The 20,170-nt window shown below is 39.7% G+C and overlaps 1 protein-coding gene across 2 annotated transcripts in view; it reads right to left on the bottom strand.

Moving 5' to 3' along the window:
* Positions 1–11,580: 11,580 nt before the first annotated feature.
* The window catches only part of ITGB6 (integrin, beta 6), a 32,313-nt gene continuing 23,723 nt past the window's right edge, over positions 11,581–20,170 (bottom strand). For both annotated transcript variants that reach the window (XM_009876740.1, XM_009876738.1), the window contains 3 exons: positions 15,772–15,891; positions 13,170–13,336; positions 11,581–11,682 (listed from right to left, as the gene is read on the bottom strand). In XM_009876740.1, the coding sequence (XP_009875042.1) occupies positions 11,581–11,682; positions 13,170–13,336; positions 15,772–15,891 (389 nt within the window). The remainder of the gene's footprint in view (positions 11,683–13,169; positions 13,337–15,771; positions 15,892–20,170) is intronic.

Raw genomic sequence — 20,170 nt, 5'->3', positions numbered from 1 at the left:
GCTGGGGTTATGTGCTCGGGTCGGGGTTGTGGATCCGAGCGGCAAAAAGCTCTGTATTAATCTTTTTTTTCCCGTCTGAAAACACGTACTTTCTCATGCCCACGCTCCGGATGCTTTTATCCTAAAACCAAGCAGAAAGTGCAGAGGAGACGCTTTAGCTGGGAGAGCGCTGCTAGCGCGGTCACAGCTTCGGTGCCCTGAGCGACCCCTCCTACAGACCCCGATCAGAGACTTGTTTGTTGGGTTGGGTTTTTTAGCTGGGACAGCTCGAAGTCATTTTACGTTTTGGCATGAGGAAGAATAGTTGCCGCCCTCCGTTTTGTTCGTCTCTGTCTTCGGTTGAATATTTTTGCGGGAGCTGCCTCACTCGAGCTGAGTTTTCGATCTTGTAGAAGCCAAGAATAGCAGTGGGAGAGTCGAAAGCAGAACCTCCGGGTTAGAAATAGTTTTCCTGGAATCAGACGGACAGTTCGCTGTTGATCTGCATAAGCATGTTTCTGCATTGCTTTTTATGCATGGCAGACAAATATGTGTATAAATATATTTATGTGTATACATAAATGTGTAAAAATAAATGTACAGTGTTGGAGCGTAACTGAACTGAGCCTCTGTTCCACCACGTCCGCCTCAATCGTGATACACAGATGGAAGCAGAAACCTCTGGCCTTGAGGGGAGCTTCTCACTGGAAGTCTAGTAGAAGAAGGGATTGAGAAGCACGTGAAGCCAGATTGAAAAAAGCAGATAACTGGAGGGGGTTCTTCCAGTTTAACAGCTGATAAAAATGTCTGGCAGAGAACAAACAGCAGAAAACTTTGCTGAACAAGCTTCTTCTGGAAGTGACCTGACTTTGCAAGACAGAAGGGTTGTAACTCTCTGTGAACTGTGGTGTACCCCTCAGGAAAGCTGCAGCTTTCAGAGAACTGCAGATTCTCAGAGAGAAGCTCGTTAATGAGCCATTTATGAAAATCTGGCCGTTCAGAGGTGTCTACATCTCTTCAGGAGTATTTGGCTACTGCTTTGAGTACTGAGCTCCAGAAATGGCCTCTCTTGCTCCAGAACCTGCGTCTGGGTCACACACTGCGGTGTTCGCGGTACTGCATTTGAAAATAAAGGTGCCCATGAACACCAATGAGGCTGCTGTGGGAAGAAGCCCCACCTCAGGTGGATTCTTCTGCTCATTTCAGTAAGATCGAAGTAAGCACATTCTGATTACAGATTCCTAATAATGAACATATCAGCAATGCTTTTGTAAATATTGTGCTAAATGCAAATTAGCAACTTATTAATTCTGAGTAGTGTTCCTTGTTTTGTTTTGGTTTTTTTCTTTGCTATTTAGATCTTTCTCTTTGGCTAAATAGTTTATTACCGTCTTAAATTCATTCTGCTCTTACTAAAACAATAAATCCTTTCCAGTACAGCTGCAGTTATATTGGCCTGGGTATTTATAGCTAGGCTGTACCTCCTTGATTACAACAATAAGAAATCATTGCTGGCGTAATGGCTTGTAAAACCAACATGGCTGGCAACATTTTTAAAGTAAACTTTATGATATAGTTTATATTATTTCTCACGTTAAATTGTATAACTTTCCAATTTTATTTATTTGTTTATTTGAAGCTTTACCTATCTTCCTTCAAGGCATTTACTGTAGTGATTTGGCTCCTTTATTTCATTTTCTGTCTGGAACTCACTTTTTGTAAATATTTGTCTCTTCATTTCTTTGTCAATGATCTGTTCTATTTCTTCTTGTGTATACTTGGATCTGTATATATATATATTAAAGGCTGATCTGCCTTTACTATTTAGGTACTCTACACAGATATTCAATACCTTCCCCTGTCTTTGCTTAGGTATTAACTAACTCAGACTTCTGTATGACATCTATACACATATATGAATCCAGAGCACATTCATGGCCCTCATCCACAAATACGGGCCCTCATCAAATTCATACTAATTCCATTTTCTCACAAACCCAGTGTGTTTCCAAGGCACACACACAGACCCAGTGTGTCATGCGCTCAGCATCTTCTCACTCAGTAATTTATGTTCATACTTGAAGTCTGAGAGCAGGTCTCTAATTTTTTTTCCCTACCAGATAGAATGGGAATACCAAACTAGAGGATAGCTAGAAAGAAAAAGCAGGGCCAAAATTGCTTGCATTAGCTGTGTCTGGCAAGCAACGATTCCATCTTTTTCAGAGGGACCATCCTAGATCCTGGTTAGGTCTGAAAAATGACAGCTCCCGGGTGTCTCAGGTCAACTCCCAAGTTTGTATTCATCTTCCCTTTCACTTAAAAGCTTTTCTGTATATGGCAGGTGCAGAACTATTCTCAGCTCTGCCACTCCACAGCACCTGACGACAGGCACTGCTTCCACCGTCCCAACCTCTTCTGACACGTCCCAGCCATGCCCAGCGACACCCCTTTCCCTTTTGGCAGCTCTGCCTGCGAGTTTCTGGGACACTGCTCCACCCTCCCGTGCTCCCAGGCAATCGCTGTGGCTGCCAGGCTCTGTGGTTTCGGTCCACATCAGGTTGAGATGGCCTGACAGGACAGCTTATACCAGCCAGTTTAAGCTTAACTGAAATCCTTACCTGCAAACTGCCAGTTTAATGTTCACTAGTCAGAACGTATGGGGATTTTTTCTGAATGTGACTCTCAATTTTTATTTGCTAGCTGGTCATGGCTTTAGGTTAGAAACTTCTTTTTCCAAAGCGAAAAACTCCCCTATAAGGGTGACACCAAAAGCATTAATACAGCCTGATGCCTCTAAAAGACTGCTGGATGGCTGCTATTCCCGAATAGACATGAAATGGAGGGTGTAACTACCTGTGCGGCTGTTACTGTGCCACACGAGCCACCCCCTGGTGAATCCTCACCTTTCCAAGCCCTCCGTCCCTCCTCTCCCAGTAAATGCTCAGCTGACACAAATCTAGAATAGTTTGTTATAATATAGATACTTTAATAGCGGGTGGAAATTTTGCTATAAAACTAGAGTATCGAACTGGCTACTGATTGGCAGTAGTATCAAATTCAGTAGCAGAGAGAGAAACGTAATCCATCCAATGTAGCATTAAGGGAAAAAAAGCCAATACTTGCAATAAACCAAAACTATCTAATGGGGCCAGGGCTGGCCCATCCTGTTAGCTTCTCAAAGCCTGTCTTTCCTTATCCTTTCCCTTTGCAATCTTGGCACACCCATACCTGCTATGTTATTCATTCTTCCATGCAACAGTAAATTTTTTTTGCCATTCTTGTTCTTTTCTCATGAGGGCTCCCTTTCCACATTTACCCAATACACTACTGCATAGAACATCTGCCAGACTTACCTGTATTTTTCCCATATTCAAGGCTTCTAAGCAAATCCTCATTTCGCTAATATGAATACACCAATGCCGTGCATTTCACATAATTTTAACTACCCGCATCTAAAGCAAAAATATCCATATGCTTATAAATTATACACATTGCGATTCCATATGCATCTCAGCAGTGGGGCCAGCAGGACGTGGCTAAGATAGAGGGTGAAGAGAGTTCTTTGCAGCATCCCAAACTTGTCGTCAGCATCTCTGCAGGGAAAGCTGGGAGAACGGGAGCGGCTGTGGCTCACTCACCCTGTGAACATCCTCTTTTGCCCATCTTGAGGGGATGGACAGTGACACGTTGTACAGGGAACAATCTTGGATTTCCCCTTGATTGCCATTTATCGAACTTCTGAGAAAAGTCAGTGTTAGGTCAGGTCTTTGGATTGGTAGAGCAAAACTAAATTGCACTGGGACTGTAGAAAGGAGAATTACATACAAAGAGCAAATACTCAGTAGAACTATTTTTGTCTGCAGCCTTCATACAGCTTTAACTGCTTCTTCTCCCAGCTGCCTCACCTCTGAATTTGTTGGCCGGGACAGTTTATGCCTAGAGGTATTTTCTGAAGTCTTCCTATCCGTGTTAACTAGCACAGGTTTATAGAACTCACAGCTGTAACACACAGCGGATCCACTGATTAAAGCATTTCAAGAATTTGTTGATTAACTTATCTCAGTGTGCAACTTATAATTTTCAACTCTGGCAAAGAAGTTAATTTGTTGCTTATGTTTTAAGTATTTAGGTATTTATAATAACTTCAAGCCTTTGTATATGCCCACCAACATCTATAGAGTACTTGAGACACGCAAATGATTCTGTGATTCTGTGTGAAGTTACTTGCTACCCTAGGGTCAGCATCCCTAAAACATACATGCCTGACATCAAAGGAGCCTTCCCTTATTTTTACCATAATAGTGAAATCGATAGAAGAATAAGGCAATTTTTGCAAAGATTTGTTACAGAAAAGTACTTAGTGTGTTCCCAAGAAAAGCTATTATTTGTTTACTCAACAAACTTATGACTCATTGCACTCAATACCAGAAATTACACATACTGTGATCAGCCAGCGCTACACTTTTTAAACAAACCAATAAAGCCATCATTTAATTGCTTAGCAGACATTTTAGAGTAAATATAAAACCCAGAAAACTTTCACAACTTTTGTTTCATGGTTTAAATGCACCTGAGAGACTGATACTTTTCCTCCGTGTTTCTTAATCACATGTAAACATGTTTGTAGGCGAAACTGTTCCTGCTTTGTTTGGCCAGATGTGTCTTCTAATTGCTAACCAATACCTTAAGCACAGCCCCTCTTCATCTTATCAGCATGAAGCTTCATAAATCAGGGTAGTATGGGATAAGCCAGTTCCACTACAAAGAATGGCAGTGGGCATTGGGTGTAGCACTCGGAACAAGGATATAGGCTTGCAGAAATCCTCAGGCATGATGTGTACCCAGCACTGACATGACTTCACAGGTTGGGAGAGGGTGTGCCTTTACACATTGTACTCTCCTTCTCAGATGAGCTGATTTTTTTTTTTTCCAGCTGTGCACACATCTAGACTCAGAAATCGTTCAGCTAATGGCAACATTTATGGTGCTCATTAGAGAATATACACACAAAGAAACCCAAAGCAATCTTACTTTGCCTCTTTCCTTTAACCAGTTTCTTCTCAGGTGGAGTAACTTTTGCATTAGGAACCTTACTTTGTATTCAATAAAAATGCATAGACTTTTTAATTATCTTCAGTATTTTGCGTTGTGGTAAATCAGTCAGTCTCACATTTGAGGATTTAAGAAAGTCTGGAAGCTAGAGCTGCCATTGGCTTCACACAGTGGTAGAATCTGCCTTCATTACTTATATTTTGTATTGTATTCACACACACACATATAGGTAGGCACCAGGGAACCACTTGTTGAAATGTTTGTCCTATTGTCTGAATTTTGTGCTGGTAAGGCAATAGAAAAAGCAATATTTTTTTCCTTTGCATCCTTCCATGCCCAAACTGAGAATTTGTTAACAAGCACAAAAAATGAAAAGAGACTGATAAAATCCTACGGCCTCTAGTCTCTGCTCACTTCAGGTAGGAGGAGAATAAAATTTGCTGGTGAATTGTTCCTGTGAAAGAACTAGACAAGTTTGGGAGAACAGCGTAATTTTTCTGCAGGGAAATTCAATTTACTATCATGAGGCTGCAAATGTACACTCTAATTGCAATAGATGCTCTGATTATAAGTCACTGAAAGGCTTTGACAACTTTCTAACCAGTGGGAATGACTTGCCACCAGACGCTATTAAACCAGTCAGACCAGGTATCTTGGTCTTTGATGTGGAGAAAGGCAGGAAAATTCCCAGCTAATCATCTTTCTCCTCCTTTATCTCCATAGAATCTCAACATGGACGACCTCAAAATTTGATTAATTAAATTGGTGACTGTACACCAACTCACTGAATTGATCATGGTCGGACATTCTTGTCCTTACTTTGGAATAAAGGTTAACCAGGTTAAGACCAGTTGAGTTGAAAGTGAACATTGTCTACATAGTTTTCATGTGGGTTATCCAGCCCACAATAAAATCCTACATGTATTTTGGAATTGATTTCTCGAGTGCCACCAGTGGACAAACCCCAAGGGACAGTCTTTCCACAAGCTCTGGTGTGTTGGCCTAGAGGACTTTTTCTCCCTGCAGACACTGCTCAAGAGAAGTGTGTCAAAAGTTTTTAAGGTTCTTCAGGACTTATCCTGAACTGTTCTTTTCCTGGTTTGATATATTTTCAGCCTTATTTTTCCCTCACCTGTGAGACTATTGGGGATTTGTTGTTGTTGTTGTTGTTGTTGTTGTTGTTGTGTTTTGTTTGTTTTGGTTTTCCTGTTTGGCTTGGGGTGAGGTTTGTTTTGTTTTCCTTTTTTATTTTTTTTAAATCTGTCTCTTTTCAAATCTATTGTAACCTAAAATAGAAGCAGCTGGAAGCTTTTTACGTGGTAATTATACTATAATTATAGGTCTGATTTTTAAGTCAGTTGAGAGTTCTAGAGAAAGCAAGTTTTAAACTCTCACCTAAGAAGACCAACAGGAGATACAATTTGCCTTTGAACTAGAGTTATTAACTTTAAAAACGAAAGCTGATTTTTCCAAACATCCAACTGTTGAACACTAAATAGAAATTTCCTGTTTCTTCATACGTAAAGACCTCGGTTTTATTTACACTCGTACCTATTCTAAATGTGGAAACTGTACTGAAAAAAATCACTGTTGAGAAAAATTACCCTGTGAAAAAATGGCTTGATAAAAAAAAACACCCACATCATATCTTGAGAACTTCACCTATCTGAATGCAAAAGTGTATTGAAACTATTTTAACCTGTCCAATTTGATTAAAAATAAATCTAAACTGTAGTGTAAATAGCATTAGGAAGGGAGAGGTTGCAATGAAAATCACTTTTTGGTTCTCTTTGCTTTTGCACAACAACTGGTAGAAGAGATTGAATCAGCTTCAAGAAACAAAGTTTTCATCTACCAAGACCTTTGAAAAGTGCAAGCCTTTATATTTATATACATTATATACATTACCTGTCATTACTGTGCTTTTGTTGCTATCTATATTAGCTAATACACACGCCAGTGAAAACACAGGTGAAAAGTTTCTGAGCACAAGCCATACCTAAAATCAAAGAAAAATAAAAACATACAGACTTCTGGGGGTAGAATACATTCTGAATTACATGCCATGAATATACATTATGCAACTGAATCAGTTTCAGTTTTCACAGTCTACTGTGAAATGCAAGAGAACATGTTCTTATGGTGTGCCTGGAGAATACAATAGACGTTAAATACTGTCAAGGGTGCAGAAGAATGTTCTCTTCCTCAGAGCAGGAAATTAGCAGACATCAGACTTTTCTTTAGAGGGAAGAAAAAGATTAAAGAGATTACAGAGAGAATACACACTTTGCCATGTAGTTCCAAAAAGCTATTACTACTGTTACACTTTTGCAATGGCTGGATCTTTAATTTTAAGCGAGTTATGCAATTTAGGACTCACTGTATAAAAGAATGCCATATGTGATCAATCAGAGTTCCGGAAATAGGTTGCTTACAGGATTCATCCATGAACTCATTTCCTTGAAAACTAAAAGGATCACAAATAGAGGAAAATCCAGACATTAAATCTCATGTGCTGTCTTACCTTAAAGATCATCTAGTTCCAGCCCCCTGCCATGGGCACGGACACCTCCTACTACACCAGGTTGCTCAAAGCCCCATCCAGCCTGGCCTTGGACACTTCCAAGGATGGGGCATCCACAGCTTCTCTGGGCAACCTGTTCCGATGTCTCACCACTCTCACAGGAAAGAATTTCATCCAATTATCTAAACTAAATCTACTACTATCACTGCACTCGACAGAGTCCCTCCCCTTGTTTCCTGTAGTCCCTTTTAAGTATTGGAAGGACACTGTAAGGTCTCCCCGGGCCCTTCTCTTCTCCAGGCTGAACAGCCCCAGCTCTCCCAGCCTATCCTCACAGGGGAGATGCCCGACCTCCCTGATCATCCTTCTAGCCCTGCCCTGCACTCGCTTGAGCAGGTCCATGTTCTCGTGAGAGCTGAATGCTTGTACTCCAGGTAGGGTCTCAGGAGAGCAGAAATTTGCTGATTTGCTAAGATTCATTGAAACAACTTGCTAAAATGGAAAATGAAGAGCAATAGACGTATATTGAAAAAAAGAGCAATAGACGTATCTTGAAAAAAAGCATTCGGTTTTACAATCTTTATTCAAGGTGAAGTAAATCCTCTTTTACAGAAATGAGTTGAAACATTTACCCATTTTTTTCAGACAGACCAAGATAAAAATTGTCCTTTTTTTTTTTTTTAACTTTTAGATTGTGCATGGTAAGTTTTGTGGGGCAATAACTCCCTTATGCCCACTGCATATAGTTCTGTATAAAAGCAGACAAGGCATGAAGAGTATTGCACTTGATATCCGGTTCTTCGCAGAACAAAGTTGAATGCAATCTGGACATATACAATACAGCTCCACATGCAAGTTTTATAAATCAAATGAAAAATTATCCATTTAACATATATTACCAAAATTACCATTCTATAGGGTGTAAAAGATACACAAATACCATAAAATTGCTAATGATTATTCTTTTATTCAGTTTAGCTCTTCATTGAATAGAAGTATTACTATTTAAAAAAATGTTTTGGCCACTCTCAAGGTCCAGCCTCAGGCCAAAACAATATTAATGACAACAGCAGAAAGACTTTTTCATCCCATTCACCACACACAAACCCACTCATAATTTGGTGGTGAAAAAAAAAGAAAATATGAACTTTGGTACAAATGCTAGAAGACAAAAATAATAGTTAATAAAAAAGATTAACACTACTCTTGTTTCTAGGATGAATGCTAAGTAAGGTCTTGAAAATTCTTGGAATCTGTGAGTTTAGTCAAAATCTATGATATATATTAATGCTGTTAAAAGGATGGCTTGTATGAATGAGCTTAGTTTTTTGATGCTCCTCAATAACAGAGACCAAGCCCTTTTATTTTCTCTCTTCTGATGAATTCTTAATTATTGGAGTGATTTCCTTCCTGATATTTTTGAAGGAGCACAGACCATTTATAGTACGGTCTCTCACAGCAGGGAAATTGCAAAACATACTGCTTGATTTCTGTACATCTTTGATAATTTGGAGAGATATTGCTAGGAGGAGTGATGGAACTGTAAACATTGTCTACCTACCAAATTGGATCTTTGCTGATGATCAGAAGATGCAAGAGTGATGGAAAGAGAGCAAGTAGCTTTGTGAAATTAAATCTCTTGTAGGAACAGGGAATGTAGACCCTCAAGTGTTATGAATTGTGAACACCACTTTGTTAGTAACATGTGAATACTGAAATGTATTTCAATATTGAAATGGGTGACCTACAGAAGGGCTTTTAACCTTAATATTGAGCAGCAGAATCAGACTTCTCAGAAGCAGAACTTAAAAGGTGTTTAATAAATGGTATAGATTTTTTATTACTTTAAAAGTAATAAAATTATTTTCATTTCTGTCAGAGAAAGCCACCAAAGGCATTTGATGTTTTCTGCACGAAAAACGAAAGAGTAACAGGTAATTTACATGGGCTAAATCCAGATTTCCCTAGTCCCTTAGGAAATCCTGACCCAGTCAGAATCTGTGATGGAATCCAGGGGCCAGTTTTGCCAGTTTTTGAGTTTATCTGTGTGCCAGGGAAACAGGATTTGGTCCCGTGTGTAACTTGCACTGACATCTGTGGGAGTTCAGTGGTTGGAAGGGACACAGATGCAATCCTTTGTCTGTGCACAGTTTCCACTCTGAGATAGGCAAGAACACTGAAGAGTACAGATGTGAACCTGTGATTAATCTGTTCCAGTTTAATGACAGCCATCATTGCAATAATTTTATATTTAGTATGTGGTTATAGCATCACCTTTCCAAAGGCAACCAATACTGTTCATTTCTCTTTGCACAGAAATACATACTATAGGTTCTAATCCACTAATAGATAGCATTAATCAGTTTGTTTAAACAAAACAATCTTTGTAAACCAGTAGTTTCACTGAAACTAAATCCTTATCTGTAGCCATTGACTCCGCAGGCTTTGGATCAGGCCCTAAAACAGGCTTGGGTCAGAGCTAGCGAGTGTGTCAGTCTCACATCCAGCTGTCGTAGATGATACAGAGACTGAAGCTGCACAGACTTCGTAAATATTTATTACAAAATGGACATGGAGTTTTTTAGATCAAATATATGATTTACCATAGGGAATGTATGTAACTGTTTGTGGCTGTGTCGATGTACCTTTGATTTCTAAGTCTCCATTTGTAAGTAAATTTGTATGTACATTTTGACTATCTGTTCCAGAGTACTGAAAAATGCAGAGGAAAATGATATGAAGAATTAAAATACATTATTATCAGCTTAAAATATCCCAATCTCATCACTGTTTTTGCCAGCATGTTAGCTGATTCTGGTGGGTTTTGTTGTTTTTTTTTTCCTAGTTCTATGCATGGTAACAGCATTACAATTTAAGAATTTATGGCAAGTACTAGCTAAAACTGAAATTTAAAAATCCTCATTACCATCACAGAAATGAACATGAAGTGGAATCCATAAATCTACTTGTTGCAACAGCCCCAAAGAGCTGTAGACATTATTGCATGGTTTGGCTGCGGGGCACTGAAATAACCTCACAATTTTGGATATATCAACAAAAAAGTACCATTGTCATGGGTGATACTGAGTCTTTGTGTGTGAACTTTTTCCACATGTGAAGGGCTCCTGCAACAGTTCATGTCATGGTCCAGCATTCGAGGTTTATTTTGAGTGCCTGAACAGGATGAAATGGAATGGAATGCTGGGAATCCTCTCATGTAAAGTTTCTCTAATTTACAAATATTTTTCTTTTGCTCTGGATCCTCTCTACTAGAATTTAAAAAAAAAAGAGAAAGAAAAAAAAAAAAACCAAACCCACTCTATGCCTGGAACAGAAACAAACCTCTGTAAATGAATAAGGGCTTGATTTAGCTTTCCCTGAGATAATCCCAGGGAAGGGGTTCTTAAAAAACATCAAAGAGCAACAAGGACAAGGAAAGAGGGAAACAGGACAAGCAAGATTTGGAGAGATGTTTCTGTATACCTCAGCTGTATAGAAAATAGGCAATAATGCTACTTGTTTCTGATGAAAAACTATTCAGCCACAGAGGAGATATGAGGAACCCCTAACCTCAGTACTTTAAGTGGCATTTTTGAAAATAGTATTTTTTAATTTAAATGAGCCAACCAAGTAGATGGATCCAGATACATTCTTAAACTCAAATATATGGGATTTTACGTATGAACACAGTAGCATACAGCTCACTGTATGTACCTAATTTCACAAAAATAGGCTTACATATGATAATTTTTTATCATCGGTATTAAAGAGAAAATTAAAAATATTAGTGACTCTTTTTTTTAAGACAGGGGGCTTTGATATTAAAGGGGTTTTGTTTTTTAATGTTTCTGCTAACCTTTACCATTAGTGTGTTAACCTATAGTTTTCCCAACACAAGATATATTTTCTCTAGTAGAATGATTATACCGCTGCAACGTGCAAACAAATATCATATAATCCACTGAGAAGAAACAAGTGGGTTTAGATTTCCTGCCAGTAAAACTAAGTTTGTAGTGTTGGAGGTGCTAATAGAAATCTGCAGCCGTGCCGCCTCTTTGCTTTTCTTGGTTCTTGTAAGTTACATTTTTAAAAGTGGTTGTTGAGCCTCTGTACAGTGGATTTGTTTCCTAAAAACAAAACAAAAAGAGGACAAATAGGAGTCATACAATGTTTAACTCATCTTGCCATTGCTTCAGCCGCAAGCAGATGTAGCTGCACACCCTGCCTTGGGCATCTCTTCAGCAAAAGAATCGTCCTGGCCTATGATTCCTGACCCCGCGCTACGATGCAGGTTGGCCACGCACCAGAGAGTACCACTTTGCTTCATGAGAATCGTGGCTCAGTCTTGTGTTCCCAGCAGCGGGCGATGCAGGCTGCCCGGGGAAAGCTGATACGTTTTTTGACAAACCTCCCGGGTCAGAGGGGATGTCCTCCTGTGGATTTGTCTATAGGCATTTTGAAGCCGTGCAAACTTTTATCATCCAGATATCTTTAGAAATAAATCGTATGCCCTAAGTAGGTGTTTTGTAGTCATGTTTTTTTGGCTTTTTTGGATCTGTATGGGAAAAATCTGGGACCAAACATCCTATCTTCAGCTTCCATAGTTGTGATTTTATAGACCAGTAACACACCCTTCTCCCACTGTTTCATTTCTCTAGTGAGAGTTTCTGGTCTATTCTTTGTACAGATATATTTTTGTACCTTTGATCATTTTAGAAGAGCCTTCAGCAGCTCACATATTCCAAGCCACTGAAATTCAAACTGGTCTACATGAGGCAGCACAAACCAGTCTAGGGTCAGGAACACGCTTCCCTTTGCATCTGCCTCCCACATTAAAGTAATGCACATCATCAGATGATACTTTATCAGATTATGCCCAATAGAATTCGTGCATCAAATGTTGTGCTTGGACCAGTCTAAAAGTGTCCCAGCAGTGAGGTGTGACTTGTCACAGTCCTCTTGCTTGAGTCACTTGGACTACCATGCACTAGGAGAGGGGCAAGTCCCACCTGGACTTTTAATCCTGGCCGCACATCATTCACTTCCTATCGTTCCCTCTTGCGACAGAAAAATAAAATGTTTCTGTCACGCGTATCCGTCCCTTATCATACATAGCTCTCCTGAAAGATTAAGAAACCATTCTCAGGTGGCCTTGCCTGCAAGTAACTGATGTTTCCCAGGCCATTTTTTTCAGGCCAACAGTGCCCGTTCTTGCAGAAATGTTGCAGTCGTGGCGCTTTGCAGGGAGAATGGGGCCAAAGGGCACCCACCAGAAATGCTTACTCAACATGTGGGGTTTTTTTCCGAAGAGACTCAGAAATCTTAAAGCTTTTGCAGAAGAGCAAAAAAGTCAAGAGCAGAAAGGAAAGGAGAGAAGGGAGCACGTGGTATAAGTTTGCATTAGACATCTGCATGCTAGAGATTGAACACTAGCTATTTTTCATCCCTCAAAAAAATGTTATTTCACTTTATAGAATACTAAGTATAGTGCAAACCTACCAGTAAAATCTATCAATTTAAAAGAACAAAACCAAGACACAGAATTTTAAAGGCAGTTGTGCATCATGCAACCAAATTAAAGAACCTCATATAAAAATCAGTGCATTTAACATACCGTTTGCCATTTCACTTTTGATTTTTCTGCTTCAAACTTGGCCACCTCTTTTCGGTCTTGAACTGACACCAGCACTTTCCATATACACAGTAAAACAATGCCAATGAGGAGGATAGCAAGGGTGACACCCACCATTATCATTGGGATATTTGGAAGCTGTGGGCAATCTGTGGAAACAAAACCAATTATGACTGCAGTTATGCAACCATTAAATCTTAGTCAATTAAAAACAACCAAGAGGCATTCTTGGCTTCTTGTTTGCTGCAAGCTGTACATGCCTTTTCCTTCAGGTCCATGTTATTTTCCTCCTGCTAGCTTGCTAAATGGTTTGCAAAAAATGGTTGAAAAATATTGCATTAAAATGTTAAAAAAATTAATTGCTAACTTATTCCACTGCTCTTTTACCATGTTGGTTAGAAAGTGCTCAATACAGACCCAGATTCTGATGAGAAAAATTAGAAAATTGTTTTCAGGTCTGTGTCAATATAATTCTAAAAAAAAAAGGGCTGAGTTGATAAGATTATGAATTTTACAATGTTATGGGTGAAGCTCTAATTCAATTAACTGATATTCAGTGTGTTGCAGAGGAAAAGGTTCTAGCAAGATTTATATCAGGGCAAAGTCAGCGCTGATACTGGGAAAATAGAGGAAACTACATTTCACTCTGGAAAACAATGAGGAAAAATCCATTAGACTTGCTGAAAATGTTGGACTGAGAAATTTGAAGGAATTTTGCATTTGAAGTTCTGCAACAAATTTTATCATACAATATTACAGATAGTCGAAATTAAAACTGAATTTTTTGCTTCACCAAAACACAAAAAATTTGATTACTTTAACATTAAAAATATTGCTCATTAAATTCAGTGAATGCTGCTGTTTTACAAATTGCTGAACCTTGGTTGAAAGACATTGGAAAAATAATTTCAGTCTTATTTGGTTTACATGATTGTATTTCACATTACTTTTTAGATTTTCTTATCATTTAACTGATTCTGATGGGTCTAGTTTGAGCAGTGGGTTAATACTCTGGCTACTGGTGCCATCTTGACTTCAGTTCCATAAACTGAATGAATTCTTCAAGAGTTTCTGGAGGTTTCATCTCAGCTGACGTTCACGTGCATCACAGCTACCACAGCACAATTTCTTCAAGGCCCAGGAGCAGAGCAGCAGATGACAGAGAAGCGGGTTATTGTAGAGGTGTGGGAGGGCCACTACACAGCATTTAATGAACTGTGCCTTCCTCAACATATTTCTATAACTTTTTTTCCCCCAAGATCTACTTAAAATGCGTAGTAAATATATCTAGTAAAGAGAAAAATCTTACCCTTAAATTCTTGAGTCTTAGGGCTGTAGTTTAGAAAGGGATGTGCTTCTTTAGTACAATCATCTTTGCAGTAATAGTAACCTGTTACAAAACTCTACTGCTGGTGGTGTGGTAGAAGCTGTTTTTCTTGCGCAGCGAAATCACTTTTGTTCTCACATAGAATCATAGAATGTTTGGGGTTGGAAGGGACCTCTAGAGATCATCCAGTCCAACCTCCCTGCAAGGCAGAATCATCTAGGGCAGCCACCCAGGAGCACATCCAGGTGGGTTTTGAAAGTCTGCAGAGAAGGAGACTCCACAACCTCCCTGGGCAGCCTGTGCCAGTGCTCTGTCACCCTCACAGGGAAAAAGTTTCTCCTCATGTTGAGGTGGAACTTCCTATGTCCTAACTTAAACCCATTATTTCTTGCTCTAATGCTGGGCACCACTGGAAAGAGATTGTCCCCTTCCTCCTGACACCCATCCCTCAGATATTTTATATACGTTAATAAGGTCCCCACTCAGCCATCTCCTTTCAAGGCTAAACAGCCCCAGTTCTCTGAGTCTCTCTTCACAGGAGAGATGTTCAAGTTCTTTAATCATCCTCGTAGCTCTGCGTTGAACTCTCCCCAGTAGGTCCCTGTCTCTCTCTAACTGGGGAGCCCCAAACTGAACAGAGTATTCCACTATGCTAGAGAAAGGCTCCACAAAGGGTTAACAAAATAAAGGACATTTGTACCAACAGAACAAACCTGCATGGCTTTCACTAAAACATCACTAACATTAAGCACCGAGGGACTGGGTGTGTCTAAAAAAAAATATAATTTCATTGCCTGGAAACTGAAAGAACTGTTTGGCAGCTGAAAAGTGGTGTCTGTGTTCTCTCCCTGTCCTACATGGTTAGGAGCTTTAATGAAAAATCAGTAGTGAAACAACAGTAAATAAAGAAGTAATGTTAAGTGAAGGGATAAAAAAGAGATCTGATGAATATCTGTTAGTTACGCAAAATATTAAAAACTTAATGATACTGCAACATTAAGCATAATTGTAAACATAGTTTAGAATTTCATCAGGTATACTCAATCAGATATCTGGGATATTCGTCCATCTATGAATCACATGTCATTTCAAAGTGAAATATAATTTATCATCTTAAAATTGCACAGAGCCTTAGAAAAATTAATTTACCCTTGCAGCCCAGGGCTCATTCTGCACATGTTTCACGAAAGGCCAAGTATTTATCTTACAACTGCATTAAAAAAGCACTTGAGGACATGCTCAATATCCCCTGCTTACCTTTCTGTTCTATGCTGTGAATGACTGTCCTTCCCTGTTCATCCATAGCCAGCAGAAATGTGTTTGTACATTCATTTTCCCCCTGCAAAGAGCAGGGAATAGATTTACCCTCTGGATAATCTGCATAGGGAAGGAATAAAGTCATTCATCAGGTCAAACGAAATTTAATACGTAATAACAAGAGAGACTGCTGGCATCGTGTTTGTCACAGCCTTGTCCTCGGATTGTAAAGAGTGAAAGATGAAAGCAGAAGTACCCTCAGAATTTCTGTCAAATTTAGCACTTCTTCCAACCCGATCTTTGTTTCTGATTTTTCACTTGTGTTTCTAAAGAACTGATCCAGGTGTTGTCACTCTGCACTGACCATCTAGTGCACCTTATTCATCCAGTGTGCAGTGAATTGCAATGAATTGGAAGTGCTTCCAAGATGCTTAACCACCAGCTGTCAAGGAAACGAAATAGTCCCCAATTGTAGGACAAAGTAAACAGTATGGTCACTTTGGTTTACCGGTACTCCTGCTGTTTCTAGATTATGTTTCAGCGGTGGATATAGATACGCCAAACAGCAATGGATGCTGTTGAAAGGGCTTCCATTTATTTTTTCCACAATAGCCCTCTCAAAGATTGGTGCGTCCACTACTGTCAACACAGCAAATACAAATTAGAAACAGAAAACTGTGATACTCAGATCTTGTAATGTAATTCTAGATAAAAAGTGACCTGAGATGAGAGTCCCCATATATTTGTCCTTCGTTTAATGTAGATCTGCACAAAAGCTTAATGCTTTTTTTGTTTTTCTCCAGATGATTCCTAACTGGGAAACCTTTTCTGCTGAGAAAAGTTCATCCAAAGGGAATAGGGAGATGGGAGAAATCTGACAGGTTTTGAATGTCTCCAGAGAAGGAGACTCCACAACCTGCCTGGGCAGCCTGTGCCGGGGCTCTGTCACCCTCACTGTGAAAAAGTTTTTCCTAATGTTTTTGCGGAACCTCCTATGCTCCAGCTTGTACCCATTGTCCCTCGTCCTGCCATTGGACACCACTGAGAAGAGCCTGGCTCCATCCTTCTGACACTCACCCTTTACATATTTATAAACATTAATGAGGTCACCCCTCAGCCTCCTCTTCTCCAAGCTAAAGAGACCCAACTCCTTCAGCCTTTCCTGATAAGGGAAATGTTTCACCCCTTAATCACCTTTGTGGCTCTGCTTATATTTCCATATAACCATGATTTGAATAGCATTGGAAATCTGTGTATGCTTTTCAATATATTTTAGAAAAATGTCTTCGGTTTCATTTTTAGAAGCAAGAAAAACCAGCACGCTTCTCTAACAATTTATTTAAAAATAAATGTCATCCTCCATTAGTTCTTATCCATTCAAAACTCTTACTGAAATTTCATAAGCAACTGTGCTAAAATCTTAAGTCCTCAAACTTCAGTATGAAGAGTAATGAAATATAAATTAAGAATTAGATAGGAATAAAAATTTTAAAGAAAACTATGGTACATAAATAAATAAGTGCTCGCTTCGCCCACCCCACCCCGATATTGCTTATTATCGTACTGTTTGATTTTATAGAAAACACTATTAAACACCATAGAAAACATGAAAGCATAAATAGCTGACTGCTGTACAGGCCTTTTCTCTGCTTGTTACAAAAAGAGAGTCACATCTGGTTGGATTTGAATAGAAACAGGCTCTTGATATGTCATATTGAATTTAACCTGTTGGCTGTCCTTGGTGGCAGAGCAATGTGTTATTTACCAAGATGATAAGCAGACGTGGCCTGATGATTGAACAAGATTTGGTTTTGTTAGAAGACCCACAAACTGCATACTGAGCGTACCGAATTAGTGGCACTCGTTGCCAGGTCACAATTTCGGTAACACTGACACAACTTTTGCAATATTTGTTGTTTTCCCTCTTTTAAGCAAGCAGATTCAAAAATATTACCTTGCTTTGCAAAAAAAAAAGAAAAAAAAAAAAAGAATGAAGAGGGTAGTTGTTAGCTTTCCAGAAGGCAGAAAATAACTTGCAGGCATATTCCAAATATCATCCAGAAGGTAGTAACTAAAAATTTATTAGTTATTTTTAAATGGCAATTTTTAATTTAATGGCATAGTTTGAGACCAAGGGGAGCAGAAACCTGATTATGTGCAATGATGTAGAAATGAAAGCAAAAATGCTAGTTCAAGCTATTCAGAATCCAGCTTACACTTGGTATTTTCATTTCTCTTTTGTTATTTTTAGGATGAGGAATCACTAAGAGAGACCACGGAATAGATTAGTTTCAGTTCATCAGCAGAAAAATTTGCCTAGGTAGGTAAACTCCTGTAATTTATACCTGTGTAATTTTCTGCATTCTGCAGTCAGTCATCAGACTTCTCCCACTTCTGCCTGCATCCTAATCCCATTAATTTCAATGGTATTTGAAATCACTGGAGTCACACTGGAAAAAGAATTGGGTGACAGTGGCAAGCTGGAGCCTCAAAGCATGAAAGCCCGTTTCCTAACAGGTGCTTAGATAAAGGATTCAACAAAAGAAATTGACTGTAAATTTAAATCATAGAATGATTTGAGCTGGAAGGGACTTCAAAGATCATCTAGTTCCAACCCCCTGCCATGGCAGGGACAGCTCCCACTAGCTCAGGTTGCTCAAGGCTCCGCCCAGCCCGGCCTTGAACCCTTCCAGGGATGGAGCAGCCACAGCTTCCCTGGGCAACTTGTGCCAGTGCCTCACCACCCTCAGGGTAAAAACTTTTTTCCTTGTATCTAGTCTAATCCTACGTTCTTCCAGCTTCCACCCATTACCTGTCGTCCTGTCACTACAGGCCCTTGTAAAAAGTCCCTCCCTGGCCTTCCTGTAGGCCCCCGTCAAGTACTGGAAGGCCCCTGTAAGGTCTCCCCAGAGCCTTCTCTTTTCCAGGCAGAGCCAGCCCAACTCTCTCAGTCTGTCCTTGTAGGAGAGGTGCTCCAGCCCTCTGACTGTCTTGGTAGCCCTCATCTGGACTCACTCCAACAGCTCCATGTCTTTATTGTGTTGGGGGTTCCAGCTCTGGGGGTTGTGTTGGAGATTCCAGGTGGGGTCTCACAAGGGCAGAGGGGCAGAATGACCTCCCTCGACCTGCTGGTCACACATCTCTTGATGCATCCCACAGTATGGTTGGCTTTCTGGGCCACAAGAGCACGCTGTTGGCTCATGTTGATCTTATCATTTGCCAACACGCCCAAATCCTTCTCCCCAGGGCTGCTCTCAATCCATTCATTGCCCAGCCTGTATCTGTGCTTGGGATTGCCTCGACCCCGGTGCAGGACCTTACACCTGGCCTTGTTAAACTTCATGAGGTTGGCCTGGGCTCACCTCTCAAGCCTGTCAAGGTCCCTCTGGATGGCATCCCTTCCCTGCAGCGTGTTGACCGCAACACACAACTTTGTGTCATCAGCAAACTTGCTGAGGGTGCACTCGATGCAGAGGAGGCAGAAAGCACGGCTTGGAGGCTAAAGCAGCATTCCCAGGAAACAGCGAAATGTAAAGCCTACACTTTTTTTTTTGTTGCTCCATAGTTCCAGTCATTGTGTCGCAACACACATGTGCAAAAGAGAAAGTAAATCTTTAAAGTGCTAGTATTTTATTTAACCTAGAGCTGTTTCTAGTTTTCAAAAAGCCTTGAAGCATTAACAAAACTGAAATCAAACCAGAAAGAAGCAGTATGCTAACATATGAAGTTGCTTGATAATCTGTCTTAAATATTATGCAGTAGTCTAGTTATATCACTTTCAATTTTTTGTTGGTTTGTTTAGGTAATACAGTTTTGACTTTAGGATTATTTTTTTAAATATTATTTTAAAAGTGGGTTTTTTCCCTCTCAGGACTTTTTAATGAGGTGATTTCCATGCCAAAGCAAATGCTTTGAGCTATTACACAAGCATTTAAGAAACACAGTTTGCCACAGCTGTTTTGTTGTTGTTTTTGGGGGGTTAGCATGGGAACAATTACCCAGCACTTGCTACAGCAATTGCTGTAACTGTTGCAAATAAATTTTAAATCTAAAGTAGCTGACAGGCCCATGCAGGGAAACACAAGACAAAAAAAAAAAGGTAATAAGCAGGAACAGGAGATGATGTTGTCATGCTCATATTCCTGTGACCTCAGGGCACGTGAACAGAGCCATGTAAGTGACTGATTCTGCTCTTGCTAGTATTCATTATATTGGAAAGCAGAATTCCTAGCTGCCATCTAATGATAGCAATGTGAACACTTTACTAACTACAGAGATACAATAAAAGTTCTCGTATGTTTCTGAAGCTTGGAAAGACACTTTTATGTTTATGAACAGATACTGATGTCTGGAAGGGCAAAGCATGACAGCAGTTTTAATAAAAGTACAAAATTAGAAT

The sequence above is a fragment of the Apaloderma vittatum genome, unplaced genomic scaffold, assembly GCF_000703405.1.
Source record: "Apaloderma vittatum isolate BGI_N311 unplaced genomic scaffold, ASM70340v1 scaffold8649, whole genome shotgun sequence".
Taxonomy (NCBI): Eukaryota; Metazoa; Chordata; class Aves; order Trogoniformes; family Trogonidae; genus Apaloderma; species Apaloderma vittatum.
Note: the sequence above shows the minus strand (reverse complement) of the source record. Positions and strands in the feature narration are given on the sequence as shown.